Source organism: Asterias rubens, chromosome 3 (genome assembly GCF_902459465.1).
Source record: "Asterias rubens chromosome 3, eAstRub1.3, whole genome shotgun sequence".
Lineage (NCBI taxonomy): Eukaryota > Metazoa > Echinodermata > Asteroidea > Forcipulatida > Asteriidae > Asterias > Asterias rubens.
In genome coordinates this window covers 10,449,674-10,470,585 of record NC_047064.1, presented here as the reverse complement: position 1 = coordinate 10,470,585, position 20,912 = coordinate 10,449,674, and the positions used below count along the sequence as shown (strand labels likewise).

The window sequence follows — 20,912 nt, the reverse complement described above, 5'->3', positions numbered from 1 at the left end:
AAACTTCCGTGATGGGGTTAACTCTGAAACTGCAACTCTATACCTCCATGAACAAACCGTATTCTAAAACGGTATTCATGTACTCATTTGAGTTTACTGGCAAAAAAAATCAGAATGTATACACTATCTTCTTGTAAATAATTTGTTCTATAAAAATAGTGTCCATAGTTTAAAAACAGCAAGATACGTTTTGCATCAATAGTGCATTTTCTGTATGGAGATTTATTGTCAGTCCGAGGTCGCCACCCACTTTCAACCTAAAGTAGTCCCAAGGCGACCTCCTCCACCAAGCAACAGGTGGCCTGTCTCAAAACCAGACAGCACACCACTCACAATACACTGACCAGGTTGGGGTTACACTGAGGTTACGCTGAGGTTGGGCTCGATTTCACATGCTTACTTTATTTGTGTAAGCCCCCGCCCCCCAACCCCAAAATGTTATTAATAGACACCTTTCAGGCTCCTTCCAACCTATAGCCCTACCCAATGTTTCCAAATTATAAAGCTTCCGTTTGATCCCATCTTTGTCCATAATTCTCATGCCGTTTGGAGGTGACTGCTTTTTTATAAATATTCTCCATTTAAATTTAATATTTTCAACAAATGAGTCACCTGTCGGAAGGATTTCTAGGAAGTCTGGTACAACATCGACCAGGAGTGCGTTTTGGCGACCCCAACCAAAAACTGTTTCGGTTGTTGGTCGTTGGTTCTGCTGTTCAGACTGAACGACAATCGAGTTGTGATCTTGGTTACCGTTTTGGTTGTGACGTCAGAAACAGTTTTTGGTTGGGGTCGCCAAAACGCACTCCAGTGGTTGACACATGGTCGCCTGCGAAACATCAATCTGTGAGTTACTTCATTCATTCAATGCAAATCTGGAGATTTGTTTCGGTTTTGTCCTGGCACCCAGCCTCTTTGACCCTGCGCGGCAATGAATGAACCAATCCGGAGAACCATGCTTAGTACAACACGAAAGTAACCCGATCAAAAAGGGCGGATCGAATGGCAGGTGGACGGGCAAGGGGCAATGAGTGAACCAATCCGGAGAACCATGTGCGAAACACTGTCTAATGAGTTGCCTGTCAGAAAGATTTCTAGGAAGTCTGGTAACAACATCGACCAGTGGTTGACACACGGTCACCGCCCAAACTTTCTCCAATCAGATGACTCGTAAGTGGGAGTTTGGGTCAGGGTTTTGTAGACTTGCAACCCGACGTCTGAAAAGACACAAACGTGTTGACAACCGTGTTGAATTCCACAAGGATGCCATGCCACTGGACCTTCTAATTTCAATCCAAGATGGCGCGGGTAACGCTTTTAATAGTATAGATTAGTGTGTTTTCATCAGCATTTTGCATGGCTTGACCACAATTTCTCTTTTTACTAAATGACCGCAACATGGCTGCCAAGCCCACTTGTAAGCAAATTATTTATTGCGGATTTGTGACGTCACAATTTTTATCACGTTCGCATTCGCAGGAAGTATGATGTAAATTTTTCAGTTGATCTTGCTCTCTGTATCAAATATCTTTTTTTTTTTCCACAGCAGCGCCAGATTGGCTACAATGATTAGATTGGAAGAAAAACAAGATGGCCGAACAAGATCTACCAGTTTGATTTTTTGACAAATTCAACTCAAATTTTTTATTGTTTTTCTGCTTTACCCAGACCCGAATCTCCCTCAGGAACCATCCGGCAAATCATGCTTTAGGGACGGCTATTTCAGCTATAACGATAATTGCTACAAGGTGTTTGACAAGCAGTCCCAGCAGATGAACTTTACTAGCGCCCAGAGTCAGTGCCAAGCCGACGACGCAACTCTTGCTGTCATTACTGAGGGATTCAGCGAGGCTTTTGCAGAGACACTCTTGTACTACTACGGCATACAGGATGCATGGATTGGACTCCAAAAAACTGTAAGGCATTTATCTAAATCCATTCTTGTCAATTTTTCTTTGTTCACTCCCATAATAATTTGGCATGTACCCAGTCAGTTTTCCTTGTGGTTTATTAATTGATATTTGATATCTGAAAATATTGTATCCCTGAGCCGATTCTTCCAAGGTTGTATCGTAAAAACTTGAGTGTGATTCCTGAGACCCTGACTACACAGCAGCTTACGGTTGTGTGGCATCTGATGACGGCTCCTCCAAACAAAGATGGCGACAAAATGTATTGGGCGCGTTCTGCTCACTCAGGTGAGCCCCTGACAAGAGCTAATCAAACGTTCACTCGACCTCTCATGGTGATGTCATGCACCTGGGGCCAGCCCCAAAGTGACCCACTCCACAAGCAGGGCACTGGGGGCTGACTCGGGTGAGCCCATTGAATGAGGTCAAAGCCATTTGAACGTACCGTGGGCAGACTGGGGTCGAACGCATCCATAGATAGCTCAGTTTGTAGAGCACCAGCATGTTAAACAGGAGGTTGTTGGTTCAAACCCTGCTCTTGTAAATTGTTCTTTGTTCAACCCCAAACTATTATTTGTAAAACTGAATTTATAAACATGATTAAAAACTGCTTCTTTTGTTCATCCTCAAAACATGCAGGACAATCAGCAAGCTTTCTCTTGGGTAAACGGTGAGCCTCTCAATTATAAGAACTGGGCTCCCAACGAACCCAGTCAAAACCCTGGTGAAGGGTGTGTACGAATCAGCGATGCCAAGAGCTGGGACAATGTTGACTGTAACGCAAAGCATAACTTCATTTGCCAGTCGGGCAGAGGTGAGAAGTTTACAACATGCTCTTTTGTCTGATAAAAGTCTTTTGTCTTCACCTCAGACCTAGACGTTGCCATTTCTTTAAAGTTCTCTTTCATATCGCTTTTGTAAAATATACACTACTGTAAATTTTATGATATAAAATTCTCTTCTTGTCTATTTACTTTTGTCGTCTTCAGTTAGCCTAGTATTATATTCTTTGTTCTTTGTCGTCAGCATTTTGTAATGTCGCTGCTCGTTTTGTCTGTATTGTCCTTGTTTCTTCATCGCTGTTTGTTGTTTGTCTGTATAAAGGCTGTTGTCTAAAAGCCGTGGTTTACTCTAACAGCATAGGCCCTCACTCCTCTATTGTTGAAGTTAATTCCTACATGTAGTTATTGTTTTATTATTTGCTATAACATATTTGTTTTTGTAACTTTTTACCCACTTTTGATTTTGTTACATTTCTATGTACTTTTTAAAGCCATTATACACTTTCGATACAGAAAAAGAGAAAAAAAAGTTCACAGATTTACAAATAACTTAGGTTTACAGAAGGTAATGGTGGAAGACTTCTCTTGAAATATTATTCCATGAAATGCTTTACTTTTTCACAAAAACATTAAAACAATTATCAATTCTCGTTGTCGAGTATTACGGATTGACCTGGCGAAATGTGAGGAAACAAGGGTGGGTTTTCCACGTTATTTTCCCCGACTCCGATGACCGATTGAGCCTAAATTTTCACAGGTTTGTTATTTTTTATATCAGTTGTGATACACGAAGTGTGGGCCTTTGGACAATACTGTTTACCGAAAGTGTCCAATGGCTTTAATTCTCATAATTGTTTTTTTTCCAAACAACAGTATGGAATAAAACGTACTATTGAATTGAGCTGAATTGAATATAACATTTTTTATTTTTTATTTTGAGTTATTGGGATTTGTGCAACATTGAATGAACAAGTATCTTGAGTACACACAGGGGCACAGCTTTATAATGGTTTGATTTCTGTAATACTTAAACATATCTTCTTTTTCTATACTTCTCATCTTAGACCTGGCTGGTGGTTGTGAAAAGGGCTGGTACAACATGATGAACAAATGCTATGCAGCATTTGGAAGCACTGAACCCACATCTAAGACATGGATTGGTGCCGACCAAGACTGCAAGTCAAAGGGTGGTCAATTGGCTACAGTCGACGCCCAGTATGTTCTATGTAAGTCCTAAAACTTAATCTTTGTTGGTTGGGTTTTTTTCATACCTGACCCAGCTTTTTATTTATTAGGCGGAAACATTTTTAACTTAAAGGAACATTACAGAACTGGTTTTGCTAAACTAAATAGTTGTTGACAGTGTAAGTGCTTAATGGAATCCACCATTACATAAACTGACAAACCTATAGAAGTTTGAGATCGACCGGCCGTCTTGGTCACGAGAAAACAATGGAAAGCCGATTACACATTTTGCGTGACATTGACTTAAAAAAGAAAATTAATCAAATGCTCACTGAGCGATATCTCCAAACAGGAAATCAGTTTTGTTTGTCATCAAATATGACATTTCAGACAGAAATATTTCAAGGGATGTTTTCTACTATCATCATCATTAGACAGTGTATAGTTTTATGTAAATCTGAGATCTTAGACAAAAAAAAACTCTTACCAATTCTGTAATGTTCCTTTAATGAGGTTCTTCTGTTTTTCATTCTGTTTGATCTGTTATTTACAAAGCTTTTGTGGATCCAAAGTGGATAATTCTCTTTAGGGAAGCATATTTAACTTAACTCATTTTTCAAATATCTTATTTCCTTGCTTTTATATTGCATTGTTGTGATTTTTATTGGGTGGTTCTAATGGTTTTGGCTTTACGCTTTGGATTTTGTGTACTGTGTCATTTTATAATATTAATTAGTTTCATTTCAAACATTTTTCTTTGGTGGATCTTATTTTTCTTTTGTGGAACTTTTTCAAGAATTTGATATTTTACATGGTTATTTAAACATGTATATCTGTATATTTTATCCTTTATTGCTTTTTATTAATAACATTTGTGGATCTTATTTTTGACTTTTTTTTATTTTACTTGAGGTTAAATATTATGTAGTTTTTTTAAAGCGCCTTCAGAGCATTTTTGCAATGGATTTGGCGTTATATAAATACGTATATTATTACTATTATTGGTTTGGTAACTCAAGGAAGCTGCACTGGGTTGAGACACATAATTAGTGAATCTTTGCTTTGAACAACTATTTGACAGTAAGTTTACTTTGTCTTCAAATTTTGGTGGTCACGTTGGTCTAGTGGACTCTTTAAGTGCCTTCCACCTCTAGGACCTGGTTCGAATCCCTCGGGGGCACTATGTGGATTGAGTTTTCATTTGTATTGGTTTTTCCATGGGGTGTCGTGGCCGAGCGGATAAGAGCACCAAACTCAAGCTCTGTTCAGCAGATGTGAGTTCGAATCTTGGTCCTGACACTTGTGTCCCCGAGCAAGACACTTAACCATAAGCTCCTCTCCACCTAGGGGTAAATGGGTACCTATGAGGGCAGAGATGGTTCTTGTGATTGATTAGCTAAGTGCGCTACATATTTGGCGGTACAGGCTGTATACTCCCCAGGGAGCTGAGATGGTTTAAGGAATGGTTTAAGGCCCAGTAATCAGGGGTAATAATATGAAGCGATGTAATTCTACATCTTCTCCCCATTGGGTTTTTGGGGCTAGTGATAACTTTCTCCTTTCTGAGAGTCCTTGGCTTCACCACCAGAATAAATGAAACTAAATGATATGAAATAAAATGACAATAAGTTGAGTTTGTCTTGGATTTTTTTTTCCAGCGTTGCTTGAAGCTATGATGTTTGAGATGAGGCATTCTAATGCATGGATTGGTCTGAACAGGCGATCATCTGGAAACTATCAATGGGTCGATGGAACACCTTATCGATTTGCACACTGGCAGAAAGGATTCCCACAAGATGTAATATTTCAACTTTCATAATTATCTACAAGCGATTTTTTTTTTAATTAATAAAAATAATACAAATAATAATTTTCTTAATAAGGAATAATTATCTCCAAGCGATTTTTTTTTTAATTAATAAAAATAATAATTTTCTTAATAAGGAATAATTTTCTTAATAAGACAAAAATTGTTTTAGCATGTATGAGATTCCTGCGAAAACATATTGCTCTGTGATTTTTATGGGTTTTTTTCTAAATAACTTTATGACTATTGAACCTGAAACTTCTACAGGTAAATTATATTACATACCGTATTTTCCTGCGGATAAGACGCATCTTATCTGACTTTTTTTACCCCAAAAACATCCGTGTGTCTTATCTTTCGGTGCGCCTTGTCCGCTGACGATTGATTTTTTTTTTATGATCACTGCGTGAAATAAAAAATACCTTCTTGTCCAGTTCAAATCAACGGTCTTTGTGTGAAGAATCCGTACTCAATAATGCGGTCAGACACAAAGACCGTATTTTTGTTCGAACAATGCCGCAATCCCCAGACGGTCCTTTTATTCCAACAATGCCGCAACGTGTTTGTTCCCCATGACCGTGCTTTTTTTATTCCAACAATGCCGCTCTCGGTCCAACAGACGTCGGCGTTGTACAAACATTTTTCTGTGTGGCCGGGGATTCGTTCCGAAAACGATTGACAGTCAATAACTTCATACAAACGTCATTCACCCAACCGCTATTGTGTGGTAAACTTCATGTATAGCTTCATTCACAGTGAGTAAGGATTCATGTGTCATGGCCAAAAACTTGATTAACAAAAGGTACCAAAACCCTTGTTGGCGCTGTAGAAAAATTAGGATGCTAGACCCGGTAAATGACTATTTAACAGTTCCCTTGCATAACACACCGTGATGCTGGTAAGCTGATGTCCAGACACATTTTTGTGCACCAACAGAACAGCTGTCGTCCAATGATCTGCTTGCGTTTGCCTCAGTGAGGGCACTGTTTGAGAGTGTGGCATCATACGCAAGTAGATCTATGTTGATGACGTGACCTGGCTCAAAGCCAAATAAAGGCACTGGCCAGGTCTGGTAAATGTCGAAGACCACTATTCTCACTTGGTGTATCCCAACATATGCATAAAATAACAATGGCCATTTAAAAGAGAACTACCTTTTCTTTCCCTTATAACTTCCTGTATTATTACATGTTAATGTTTGTGTTATTTGATATAGATCGCTGATAAAAAGTGTGTGATGATTGTGAACAATGAGATAACACCAGGCTACTGGGTGAATGTGGCTTGTGGAGAGAATCCTCGTGAACCAAGAGGGGGATACTTCTGCCAGAAACCCGCTGGTGAGCCCACTAGTTACTATCATTAGAATCAATATTCTAAGACTTGAATGTTTGCATGGTAGGAAGACAATAAACACCAGAAATTTGCCGTTGCACCATAAATTATTGAATAATTAATAATGAAACATGTGGAAGTGTCGTGGCTGAGCGGTTAAGAGCACCAAATTCAAACTCTGGTGTTTCTGATCAGCAGAGTGTGGGTTCGAATCCCCAGCCATGACACTTGTGTCCTTAAGCAAGACACTTAACCATTGCTTCGTCTTTCGGATGGGGTGTATAAAGCCGTTGCTCCCATGTGTTGTGTAAACGCATGTAAAAGAACCCCGTGCACTTATCGTAAAGAGAAGGGGTTTGCCCTGGTGTTCCTGGCTGGATTGGCAGCATATTGCGCCATAGCACCTTGTAAACCATTACATGGTGCTAAGGATTAGGTCTCATAACTCAAACGTCGTCCCACTCCTTGCAGAAATAATACCTGGCGCTTTGTATCCTGTGGCAAAAGGCGCGTTATAAATACAGTTATTATTATTATTATGTATTTTCATGTATTGAAATATACAGTTGTGCTCTTTATATTATGACCAGCTTGACAGGAGAGCCTCCTGACAGGCTTCGGGCTCCAGTTGTTTCTTTTCCTTCCTCTGTATTTTTACTTTCATTGCTGTATCTTATAATGTTTTTACCAAATTAACGTGAATCGTTGTACTCTTTATCTACACGAGAAATGAAATAAATATATATATAAACATTCCTCAGATCCTTCACTTGACCACAACCCGACCCCTGACCTTTGCGAGAAGCCAGGTTACTTCAGGTACAGGGGGCTTTGCTACAAGGCGTTCCCCAGTACGAGCATGTTGATGTCGTTTAATGATGCCCAGTCACAGTGTGCCAAGGATGGTGCTAACCTGGCCACAGTCCACGATGGCTTCATACAAGCTTACATGGAGACACTTATGTTTTACTTTGGTCTCCAGGATGTTTGGATTGGATACCAGCTGAAAAAGGTCAGAAAACTTTGAAAACAATCGTAGAAATGAAAAAGTCGAATTCTGGGGTAGAATTTGTATGATGTAAAGTTTTGTTTGTTGGGGGAGGAGGTTGGCTTAGTGGTTTCTTTCGCTTATAGTGCTTTTGACAGAAATCTATCTCAAATGGAGACGCTTATGTTTTACATAAATCTTAAATCGACCACATGTGGCAAGAGGCTGTAGGACGCGGACACAGAAGATTGGCGCCACGGAACCTTGCTGTCTCTGCGGTTGATTGTCTGATTGATTATCTCAAATAATTTAGGGTCGTACAATGAAAACATTTGAACCTGCAACCTCCTACCAACTGAGCTATTTGGCTCTCAGTTTGGCGTTCTCACTCTCTTGTCAAAATCTTTGCTGGGGGTACATGCCAGTCAGAAGCCAATTAATTACATGGAACTACATCAAGGGATTCTTAGTTGTAATGCATACATGTATATATAAAAGACAGAAAAGGAATAAACTAGAAGGAAAGCACGTGGAGGGATCACACCCAAGTTTATGATACAACCTAGGAGGTAGCATGTGCGGGATCACCTTTTCAACTTGCTCAAATGTCAGATAAAAAACACAAGAGAAACTAACTGGGTAAATTTTCAATTTGGGGTTGAAAAAAAGATAAATTTATATCAGCCGGACTTAACCTACAAAATCCAGATTAATGTGTGGGCACTCTTACATGTACAACTGGGTTATCTACCCCTAATATTGGCAGGCAGTCACCCTTTTTAAAACTTACCCACATTTATTTCAGCAGATTTGGTTAAAAAATTTGCAAAATTCTACTTTGAACTGTTTTATCAATCACTACTAGCTCTAATCTTACATTTAAAATGTGTAAAATTCACAATTAATTTGTCCAACATTTTTATTCAATACGTTGACAGGGTGCAAGTAACTTCACTTGGATCGATGGTGGAGAAAACTACTATCAGAACTGGGGTAGGAATGAACCGAGCTCCAACAAGGGGGATGGGTGTGTCCGTATCAGTGAGGCTCATACATGGGACAGCACAGACTGTAACACAAAGCATAACTTCATCTGTGTCATTGGTGGTAAGTTTGTTTCTTTTTTACAGGATTCAGTCACAAAATAATTTGACCTTCGGTCCACAAAACTTGCCAATTTGAAATTCAAACCAAAGGTATACTTTCCCTTTAAAGGCACTGGACACTTTTTGTAATTGTCGAAGACCAGTATTTGCCGTTTGTGTATCCAAACATATGCATAAAATAACAAATGTTTTGAAATTTGTACTCAATTGGCCATTGAAGTTGCAAGAGAACAATGAAAGAAAAATAAACCTTGTTGTCCAAATTGTTGTGCTTTCAGATGCCTAAAAAAGGCTTCATCAGGCCTGAAATCTGTTAATATTTTAGAGAGAATTCAATTAACCTCTTTCTCAAAAACTACATTACTTCAGAGGGAGCTGTTCCTCACAATGTTTTATACCATCAACCTCTCTCCCCATTACTCATTACCAAGTAGGTTTTTATGCTTACAATTATTTTGAGTAACTACCACTAGTGGCCAGTGCCTTTAAGGATGAATGCAAAATTAAACAGTTGGTAACTCAAAGTCAGCCTCTAGGATTTTTTAATTTTTTCAAGGGTTATCGTGGGCTTAACCTCAAGTTACTTCAAATTACCAATTCTGCATTTCTCCTTAACAATTACTCGGCATGTAGAATCTTGATATGAATTTTACAATGACTTGTGGATATAATGGCTGTCTTGAACTGGTTTGTCTTCCTAATTCTCTGATGTTCCCTCTCCCACCCCATTTACTGTCCTTACCCAATCTACCCTCGTCTATCATCTATTCTTCACATGTTCCTTGTTGTATCCAAACCCTCTGTCAGTCATCTTCATTCAGGACCAATAAGCTTTAATTGCTATTTTAGCCTGTAGGCCTATATATAGCCCTGTTCATACTTTCTGCGAATGCGATATGAATGTTAACTTCACAAATTCGCAACGAATAATTTGCAGGGGGTTGAGTTGTGCTCAACTCTCCTGCGAATATCGCAATGAAAACAGAGTTGTGATGTCAAATTCACGTCATATTCGCATCACATTCGCATTCACCGGAAGTAAGAATTAACCAGGCTTTACATGTTTATTTTATTTTTGCCTGTCGCTAAACTTTTGTTCGCAAGTGCTGTTTCTACTTGTTGAATTGGTCAAATAAATAATAGAAATAATAATAATATTAATAAATTTAAGAGATACCTTTTTTAATGTCATCACATTCTTGCAAAGTTTTGATCTCTGATATTATTTTTCTTATCTCAGGGAAACCAACGCCTGGAAAACAAACTGGTAAGTTTGATAATCAAACTTTTATTGTTATCATTACCATGACTGCCTAGGGACAGAGTCCTGTGTAAATGCTTTTTCTGTTTTTTAATAATTGTTTAATCATATAATTACATCTTGTTTGCTATTATGTTGCTTTTGTTTTTATGATCTATTTTGCTCTGTATTCCCATGAGCGTTTTTTTTTGGTAGATTTTTGCGCAGTATAAATGTTCAGTATTGTTATTATCATTGTCATCATGAGTTGTACTTTTAAAGTTTATATTCATTGCAGGGTTTTACCTTACATCTTGTCCGTTTCCTTTGAAATTTTTTGACAAAAACACCCATTTCTGCATCTTATCCACTTATTTTGACGATTTTAAGGAGTTGGTAACTCTAATGTCCAAACAAGGATTTGCATATTCCCTATGCCACGAGGCAATAATGCTAAGACTTTCACACACAATAGTGCCCTCCATCATCATCACGCCCTCCGCGACATGCTTGCCACGTAGTCGTCCTCTTTTCTCTTAGCTGCGAGTGGGTGAGGTTATGGTAAAAATTCTGTGTCCAACAGTTCACCGTTTTTTGTAAAGATAAAATCGCCTTACTCTTTTTTGCTGAGAGTGATAAAAGACTTGAGTTATGGAGTTGTTGTTGTAGAAGAGATTTTTGAGATAAAATAATTGATTTTATTAAGTTTAAATTATGAGTAGCTCGAAGAAATTGGGGAGGGCTGGACAGTGGACAGTTCCCAGACTCTGATTGGTCAAAACTTGATCAAGTGGGGATGTAGTCTCTGAAAATTAGCGAATAAATGGCTCCTAAATCAGCATACATCAGGTACTATGAGTGTTTGTGCATTGCTCTATGTTATCGCATGCTTATTCATCTGAGTTTCATTGGCACTTACGCATTGTAAATGTATCAATGCATAACGCTGCATGGACATGCACATTTTATCGCACAAAGAACAGCTATCATCCAATCATTTGCCTCCTTTGACCCCAGTGAGGGCGCGGAAGAGAAGGGAGCCATCGAAAGCTTAACTTCTGCCCCTGAACATGTCTGGAGTTATCGTCGACAGAAAAGTCACAACATTTCGACAATTTTAGCTGGTCATTTTGTTGAAAAGGTATTTAATAACGGGAATTACAGTGCAGGGACCCGGTCTGGCTCAGTCCATTAACAGAGCCGGCCACTAGCCAAGGTCACTACCACGCAGTGAAAACGGTGTCCACGCACTGTTATTCCCTAATTCGTTTTCATCATTGTTTTCATGAAAGTATCCTCATCATTGCTTGTATTTTACATATTACTGAACTTTTTCAAGTAATTGTGTTTAATTCTTTAGTTGTTTTACAAAGAAGCCTCTTGATAAAATCTTCTTGTCAGTGTTTGTATTTCAAAAAGGCCATATTACTATTTTTTTTAAGTTATCTTCCATTCTTCAGTAAATTTATGAAGTTATCACATGAATAGTATTTTTTTAATTTTTTTTAATAATTATTCTTTAGACAATACAATAATTAAAAAAACAAGCAGAGGCTATCCAGGGAAGGGCAAAAGTTTTAAAAAAACTGTCATAAAAAAAGACGTGCCCTCCCAAACCTTGCTTGAAAAAGGAAAAAAATTACATTTGTTTCCCCTTGTCATTGCTTATATTTTACAATATTTACTGTAATTTTAAGTTATTTTTCTGTAGTTTTATGAAGCTACCTCTTGATATTTTATTTCATTCCTTTTTTTTACACTTTACTGTAATTTTAAGCAAAGTTTAATTTTCCAGTAGTTTATGAAGTAACCTCTCTCGATAATTTTCTCTTGTCGTTGCTTTTATTTTACATTTTACTGTAATTCTAAGTTATGTTTAATTCTCCAGTAGTTTATGAAGTAACCTCTTGATAGTATCCCTTGGCAGTGCTTGTATTTCACATAAAACTGTACTTTTTTGGTAACATTTATCTCTTCCACATAGTTTTACTTAAGTAACGTTTGTTTCTTCCGTATAGTTTAACTTAAATACATTGAGCAATTTAAAATTCTTACTTAATATATGTTTGTGTGAAGCGCCTTTTAAGGTGGATTCTGAGCTATATAAGATCTTTTTCTAATTATTATTTGATTTCTAACACAGGTTTAGGTGGTGGTGCCATAGCTGCAATAATCTTATCCATTCTGGTAGCGACAGTCTTCATCATGGGGGTTGCATACTTCCTCGTCAAGAATAGACAAAGCAAAGCACCTACAGATGCAGAACCTAAACTAGGTTTTGATAATGTGCTGTACACACCCTCGGCTGATGATGCTCAAGTGGAATCCAAGGGTGCCAGTGATGCATAGTACAACAACAATCCTCCATCTTGGTCAGGTTCCTCGTATCGAATAACAATAATGAATGCCAATAATCATTTTGCTAACAGGAACCAGACTATTTTGTTCTTCCAGACTCGATTTGGTAACATTGATATCAATGGGAAAAATTCAAGATGGCTGTAACATGATAAAACTTATTGATCATCAATCCAATGCAATCGCTGCCATGGCTGCGCCGATATTGCTGGGTAGCCGTCAGTGCAATGTTTTGTACATGAAGACATGGAAAAATCGTCATCTTTTCAAATTTTTGTGCGAATAATGTGTCTTTCTCACTGATGTACACAAATTCTGAGAGGACAGCATGAAATATCGATGTGTAGAAGACTGACCATGAATATTTACTCTACAGAAACTATACAGAAATTGAACCCCAAGTATGACGCAGACAATAGGTGAGTTTAAGCGTGAAAGATGCACTGCTTTGTCTATTTTAAAATGTGTTAAATCTGCAAATGTTTTTGACAGAATGTCGGTTTTCACTTTCTGTTTAGTTTCAAATAATTAAAAATTAAAAATGTTCATGCTGATTAGTCTGGGAAAGTGTGTGAGTCATTGAGAAAGACACTTAATTCATATAAAAGTTAAACAGAAAATGGGTTTTTTATGTGTACAAAACCTTGGGCTGCCAGCACCCAAGCAATGGCGGCGCAGTGGCAGCAAGCAGCACTGGATTGGTCTATATATCTAGGAAACCCCTTTAATCATATCCAAAGGAACTTATCAACAAATGGAAGTTAAACATTAGTTCATTTTCCTTCGAGGGATACCAATCAGACATGGTTGTGTTCAAAGTATCGTCATGTGCCCGGAAAGATGTTATGAAAAACAATTCAAGTTTTACTGGACAAATTTGTTTTGGAAACCAGGCTAATGCAATGTGTATAACATAACATTTTGGGCTGAGAGTACGTTTCTGCTTAAAATAATAACAATAACTATTCAATAACAATGATGTTTCATATTCCCTTGCTTGAAAATTGATTGCATTAAATGCGTTGATTTGGGTTTTTAATACATTCACTATGGTTAGTACTAGATGAACCAGCATTATGTCCTTGCTTTTATATGTAAGGTTCTTAACATCATAAATTATTAATATTCTAAGAATGTTTTGTTCTGATGATTTATTTTTTATAGATGAATAACATTGAACATGATTTGTTTTGCATATAAGTATGCATCTTTGTGGTGCAACCTATATTATCGCATTTCTATTATTGAACACTCAATGGTCAAATGTGTACAGTTGCTGGAAATCTCATGTTTATATAACATTTTTGTTTCTTATTTTGGGGCAAAGAGAACTTACTTTGATGTCTCCAAATAGTGACATGTAGGCTGAAGAAAAAGTAGATTTAGTTGTAGCTTCATTTTAACACAAATTTTGCGCCGAACATAGGTTTCAGTGACTCCCATATTCTAAAGAGTAATGTAGTTTTAGTCTCGAGTATGCCTTTATTTTATACCTAAATTTCATAATAAGGTATGTGAGGAGGTGTGGCCTGATGTTTTGTTTGGCTATAGGGACACTGAAGATTTGTCTTTTGAAAAAAAAATGATGAAAACCAAAGCAATGGCAGCCATTTTGAAAAAAATTGAAAATTGCTTGTTATTCTACATTTAGTTTTTCCGTGCTTGTATCATCATTCAAAGGCACAACTCCACCTCAATAGTTTCCACCCATTTGCCCAACTGTCTTGAAAAGACCCTTAAAATTAATTCCTCCATTTTTGAGTGTCTATTATCTAGCTTTTACTTAGTGAAATGTTTTAGGGTCAAATCACCACACCGCTTGAAACACTACACTGAGATTTAGGGTCTGGTTTTCATTTTAGACAAGAATTCATTTATTAGCAAATTGTCCAGTAGTATTTCATGGTTTGGCCACTAGCATGTTGACAAAAAGAGGCTAAACACATCTGCTTTTATTAAGATATAGATCATGTTTGTTAATCTGGTTCAAATTGCAGCTGATATCAAAAATAATTAACCGACAGAAAGACGAAAAAAAGTCTCTCTTCATTAGTAATCATTCCATTACAAATATTAAACAATGCAATAAAAAACGAATATAAGCGTTAATAAACACAGATTAAATGAGGACAAATGTGTTTCTTTATTTGTGTCCACAAGTTCAGAACTAGGCCAGTGCGACTCGTGTCGTAGTCCCGACTATTGATTGCTTAGTAGAAAAGTGACTAACGTTTTTCAACTTCTCAATTAATCGTGCCGCCTCGACTCCATCAATCTGGGCAGTTGGGTCGGCGTAGTGTTTTTTTTCTTGCCTTCCACCTCTAGGACCCCAGATTGAAGTACATCAATGCTGGCAAACCAAGCAGCAGAAATTAATCTTACATTTCAAAGAATGCACTTGCATTTAAAAAATGTGAAAAAAACACCTAGTGAGTTTAAACACTGATTTTATAGCGAACACAGCTAGTGGATTACAAGATTTTTTTCTTTTTTCAAATCCAAAATTAATGTACATAATACCTAAAAAGCTAGGATCTTCAGAGTGGTGACCATATCCAATGCTAAACTGCATTTTATACCCTTTTCTTAGTGGTCATAGAGGGTGTTGTAGGCGTGGTTTGGACTAGTTGGTCATAAAATAATGTTCTGGAGCTTGTATGCCTAGTCATCGCCTCCCCATATAATATGCAACGATACTATGTAATATGCAAGTAATGTCCTCATTATTCAAAATCATATCCTCATTATTCTTGGAAAAATGAACCTCATAATCCATGATTATCAACAGCTCAGATAAACTTGCTTACAGACAGTGTACACTATTGGTAATTGTCAAAGACTAGCCTTCACAGTTGGTGTATCTCATAAAATAACAAACCTGTGAAAATTTGACCTCGATCAGTCGTCGGAGTTGCGAGAAACTATGAAAGAAAAAAACCTCCTTGTCACACAAAGTTGTGTGCTTTCAGATGCTTGACTTCGAGACCTCAAGTTCTATTAAACTCAAATTCGTGGAAAGTTACTTCTTTCTCCATAACTACATCACTTTAGAGGGAGCCGTTTCTCACAATGTTTTATACTATCAACCTCTCCCCATTACTTGTTACCAAGTAAGGTTTTATGACAATAATTATTTTGAGTAATAACCAATAGTGTCCACTGCCTTTAATAAAAAACTGTTACTGGCTATAAAACTCCAAAATAAACAATTAAAAAGTCGGTGATCATCTAAAAACAAAAACATTGAAAACAATAGTGAATGTAACTACCAGAAAGTCAGGGGGCGATTTCACAAAGAGTTGGGGCTAGCCCTTAGTACTTGTCCAGGTAGATATTATGTTGGGTTATGTTATTGATCATTTTAAAGGCTTTGAAACTCTTGGCAGGGAAGACAGGTTTAAGTTTTTGATGGACACTCCCGATGAAGCTTTTATTAGTTGCGTTGCCAAGTACATCTTTTTATTTACTGCTTTAAAAGAAAATCAAACTGTGTGATTATTTGTTTTTGTTCTAGTTAAATTCCTTTCCGTATGACTTATTCATTCAATGTATTTTTTATATATAATATTGTTACCCTCCCCAGGGTGTGTTCCAGTTGGGAATAAAACATAATACAATACAATTAAAAACTTAAGGCTAGTCTTACAGTTAGAACAAGTAACTCGTCCTAACTCGAGATAAAACTTGTCTTAACTCTTTGTGAAATTCACCCCCGGTGATTAAAACATTCAAGTTTGATAACAAAATGGCAACGAAAAAGTAAATTTGCTTTGGGGTGCATTTTTTACTGTAGAGAATCCTCATTAACAATTCCAGTGGTATCCTTTTGGCCAAATGAAAATCTCCCTGTCGATCGCCCTCTAAGTACAAAGATAGCCGCTATCCCTCCACAGATGGCTGCCACCAATACGAGACATCCAATCACTATACCAACTATTGAGCCAGCGGAAAGGGCACCTGAAACAAAAAACAAGTGAGAAGAAGTAAAAAGCTTCAAACTTGACTTAATAATAATGATAATATCAAGTCTTATATATGCGCACCTATCTACCAACAAGGTACTAAAGGCGCTCATGTTTACCTTTACATGTATACAGAAAGAGAGGTTATTGAAAAGTAAGAATTCCGAGACCCAATGTTGTAACACCTTTTAAGGGTTTATTATTATTATTATTATTATTATTATTATTATTATTATTATTATTATTATTATTATTATTATTATTATTATTATTATTATTATTATTATTATTATTATTATTATTATTATTATTATTATTATTATTATTATTATTATTATTATTATTATTATTATTATTATTATTATTATTATTATTATTATTATTATTATTATTATTATTATTATTATTATTATTATTATTATTATTATTATTATTATTATTATTATTATTATTATTATTATTATTATTATTATTATTATTATTAAATATTTTTTTTTTGTCGACTAATGCAAGTTACAACAATCAAGTTACAATAGCACAAGGCAGAACATTAACGGAAATACAATTATAAAAAAGCAAGAAATAAGGAAAATAAATACAGAATTAAATAAAAGAATAAATAAGGTTGAATTAAATTAAATTAACTGAAACAAATTATTTGAAAAAGAAAACAAAAGCAAAAATAAACACAGGGTGCTACGGCGCATTTAGCAACCACAGCCAGGAACACTGCGGGGCGCACCCCTTCTCTTTTCGATAAATGCACTGGGTTCTTTGACATGCGTTACACAACACATTAAACCAACGCCTATCATCCCATCCAGAAGACTGTTTATTCTTGATTTTCTATTGTATAATGTTTTCATTTTGTGTAGGCGCCTTGATCGGTTTTCTGGAGAAGTGCGCGTTATAAATCCATATTATTATATTATTATTACTAAGCAATAATTGAGTGTCTTGCTTTAGGACACATAGCTGGGATTTGAACCCACACTCTGTTGTTTGTAAGTTTTGAACATTTGGATGGTGGGAGCATAGTTAGGTTATGTTTGTGAGAACACCATGTGTAAATCTCTTTTTTATTATTAGTGTTGGTTCTGAGAAGAACCAGTGGTGCACAACTCAACATTTCGATCAGTATTCTCTGAAATAAAAATGAACCTGGACACAGTCATTTTTAGTTCTAGTTCACTCCCTTGTGGTGGACCTTACCTGTTTGAGGTTTTGGTTTAGTGCCTCTAACTGCATAAAGAAAAAGGAAATAAAACAACTTAATATAGTTATATGAATGATCAATTACAAATATTTCTTCAATCATGTCGGATTTTAAATGGTTTACGGAGCTTGGTCGAACTGTAATTTTTTTAAATAATAATACGGACATTTATATTGGGCAGATACCTATATAAATATACTCTACTGCGCATTACATGGAAGGAATACAACAAATGCAGAAAATAAATATGACAAAACAAATACACAAACAGAGCAAGAATGAATTAAATGAGTGAAGTAAACAAATGGGTTTTTGACTTAGATTTAAATACATTAAGTGAAGAAGACTGTCTAATGCAAGGTGGGAGATTGTTCCACAGATTTGGAGCGGCGTATAGAAATGCCCAATCACCTAATGCAGCCCTAGATTTCCTAGATGGGTGAGATAACAATGTGGGATCTTGAGAACTCCTGAGACGGTAGGTTGATTGAGACTGAGAGAGGGATTTCATGGTTATGAGTTATTGAATGTATGTTGGTGCTAAACCATGAATGGCTTTATAAGTTAATAAAAGAACTTTAAATGCTATTCTTTGTCGAACCGGTAACCAGTGTAACCCTGTAAGCCGAGAATGGTGATCGCAATAACAGAATTCGGTGGTAAGCCAAGCCATGGAACTGTGCTCTCAACTCTTTTAAAGAGAGCTAGGAAAAAAAAATCAAGTCTTACTCTGTGGTCTCTTGCATAGGTAGCTGGCTGTGGTCTTGCAAGAAGTGTCTCTCCATTTGCCTGGGTTTTGTTTCAGTGACATTTGCATGCAATCCTCCTTGATTGAAGCCCCGTTGGGTTCTTGGTTTGCCCAATTTGCATAGTTCACCAAGTCCAATGGGCCATTAGCCCAGTCTAGAAATCCTTTTGGGGTAAAACAAAATTATCAAATTTTAGAAATTACATGTAGGTTTGCTCTTTAGAAAGTTTAAACCTATGTGAAATCAAATCTATGTGAAGCCATGGGAGTTTGTGTATTAGTATTACACAAACTGTAAATTAAGCAGAATTTAAGTTTGCAAATTAAAAATCAACTTGAAAAGTTTAGATTTGCAACAAGTTGCTGGCAAATAAACTTTAGGGTACAACCATTTGTAAATCTCTTGTAAAAATTAAAGGGAAATCATGGCCTTTTGGGCCCCCTAATTCCCTTTGCCAATGAAATAAGCCCCACTGACATGTAGGCTGTAGTTATTCTACAAGCTCAAAAAGCAACAAGGACTAGACTTATGTGTTCAACCCATTTCAGAAAGGCACGCCAGATTCGCACCAAACCAAATAGATTAGGAGGGACTCTTTGTCAACCCAAATAACGTTTTGGTTCAGACAGGCAAACTTGACATAACATTTACATTGGCTCTGCCCATGACAAGTTCGATGTCTGAAACTAAGGCACTCTAGATTCGTTCCGAAGGACTGCAACAGTCTTTGTGGATTCTAGCGCGTCCTGTCGCTCCTAACTGTTCCAGACGTCAAACTTTTCATGTAATTAATTCAGAAGTTGGTTTGGCGCGACTCTGGAGCGCCTGTCTGAAACTAACTGTTATAAAAGTAAACAGCTACTAAAGTAATAGCCCAAATAATTTTATTGAAAGATTTCCAATTTAACACAATTCAGCACTTTGAGTTATTTTGTCTATTTACCATCTTTTTCTCTGCGCATTCGAATCCACATGTAGTCCCCAGTCAGTGCGCTCTTGGATTTGTTCAAGATGAAATCGTTTTCGTCAAAGCTGTGAATGCTAACGAGGGAGCCAGAACGTTCACTCTGGCAGAAGTAAGATGCTGTGTCCCAGTCGACCATCTTAGTCTCAAAGAAATAACAACTGCTTCCCCATGCTATCCAATCGTCGGGACACTCTCCATATTGTATGGGCACTGGGGTGGTGGGTGGCGGAACTAAACGAGCAAACAAGAATTTAGCTTTAAGTGTCTTGATGAAAATCCTGTGATGTTTTCCTGGTTTCTCAACATGTAGATTTGTTTTTGCTGAAACTTTCACATATGTGACTTTTATTGAATCTTTTATGATAACTTTGCTTATAAATCAGCATTCTTTTGATGACCACTTGATGACCAAACAATCTGTTTTTCTGGAGTTTTTTCTAATTTCACTTCTAATCTCTTCATTTTAGGGTTGGCTTTATAGTTATCCCAAGCGCTTTGAAAGGTGTTACATAATGTCCTTGAATGTTTTCAGGTAGCCTATAGCTTAACAAGATTACTTCTCTTAGAGTTGGTCGTATGAGTATTCAATGCTCTGGACCACTCGGCTTATGCTATACAAAACATGCACTGTATACCCATACTTTGATACGTCCTCCCATATATTGCTGATGATGCAGAAGCTTAGTCGTGATAATTTGGTGGGATATCAGTGCTGAAACTAATGAGGTACAATTTTAAGGGCCACAATTAGGGGCACACCATTTTGTACGAGGGTGGGGGGGGGGGCATGACTGTAGTTTCCTATGGCATTTCTCTTAATGAGACAGTGGACACTATTGGTAGTTGTCAACGACCAGTCTTCTCATTTGGTGTATAAAATAACAAACCTGTGAAAATTTGAGCTCATTTGGTCATTGAAGTTGCAAGATAATAATGAAAGAAAAAACACCCTTGTCACACGAAGTCGTTAGCCCTGGCGGCCTTACACTTTCGTTTTGTACTACAGTGCGTCCTGGACATCAGGGTAAATTTCTGGGGCGGAAAATTTTCACAGCTTCATAACTCAAATCTTAATTTCAACAGATTCACATTATATGGCAGCATATATTTTTCTGCGGTGGGTTTTCATCGTCATATATTTTCATGAAATAATGCAGCTCCCAACGTTAAGGAATTCCCATTTTTTTTCGTACTCTCACAGTCTGCCCTGTGTACGCAAGACGCACGACGCGCAAATTTTGGATTGTGTTGTTAACGCTGTGCAGTCAAGATACGGTGACCAAGAATTCATGCGTCTAAGCTTGCAT

At 37.0% G+C, this 20,912-nt stretch overlaps 2 protein-coding genes across 3 annotated transcripts in view; one reads left to right on the top strand and one right to left on the bottom strand.

Annotated features, from left to right (window-relative positions):
- The window catches only part of LOC117288421 (macrophage mannose receptor 1-like), a 33,056-nt gene extending 18,221 nt beyond the window's left edge, over positions 1-14,835 (top strand). The window contains exons 9-18 of one of the 2 annotated variants that reach the window (XR_004518879.1): positions 1,669-1,916; positions 2,550-2,724; positions 3,757-3,918; positions 5,536-5,675; positions 6,901-7,024; positions 7,781-8,031; positions 8,946-9,114; positions 10,354-10,380; positions 11,371-11,494; positions 12,497-12,562. Coding sequence is in view for 1 of the 2 variants with exons in the window: in XM_033769277.1 (XP_033625168.1) it covers positions 1,669-1,916; positions 2,550-2,724; positions 3,757-3,918; positions 5,536-5,675; positions 6,901-7,024; positions 7,781-8,031; positions 8,946-9,114; positions 10,354-10,380; positions 12,497-12,702 (1,502 nt within the window). In the remaining variant the exon portion in view is untranslated. Of the gene's footprint in view, positions 1-1,668; positions 1,917-2,549; positions 2,725-3,756; positions 3,919-5,535; positions 5,676-6,900; positions 7,025-7,780; positions 8,032-8,945; positions 9,115-10,353; positions 10,381-11,370; positions 11,495-12,496 lie in introns of both variants that reach the window. The other variant, XM_033769277.1, reaches the window with a different exon arrangement.
- Positions 14,836-18,320: 3,485 nt separating this feature from the next.
- Positions 18,321-19,815, bottom strand: LOC117288063 (low affinity immunoglobulin epsilon Fc receptor-like). The gene is made up of 3 exons (XM_033768759.1): positions 19,582-19,815; positions 18,619-18,801; positions 18,321-18,382 (listed from the first exon to the last, which is right to left on the bottom strand). Exons 1-3 carry the CDS (start codon positions 19,739-19,741, stop codon positions 18,321-18,323), a joined length of 405 nt encoding a protein of 134 aa, XP_033624650.1. The 5' UTR covers positions 19,742-19,815.
- Between the last annotated feature and the right edge of the window lie 1,097 nt (positions 19,816-20,912).

Bases quoted from the DNA above. Each gene is read 5' to 3' on its own strand.
- LOC117288063 (XM_033768759.1), bottom strand. From the start codon at position 19,741: ATGGTCGACTGGGACACAGCATCTTACTTCTGCCAGAGTGAACGTTCT. The intron at 18,802-19,581 runs GTAAATAGACAA...TTACCCCAAAAG, and splicing joins AATGCGCAGAGAAAAAGATG to GATTTCTAGACTGGGCTAAT. The intron at 18,383-18,618 runs GTAAGACTTGAT...TCCCTCTCTCAG, and splicing joins CCTATGCAAGAGACCACAGA to TCTCAATCAACCTACCGTCT.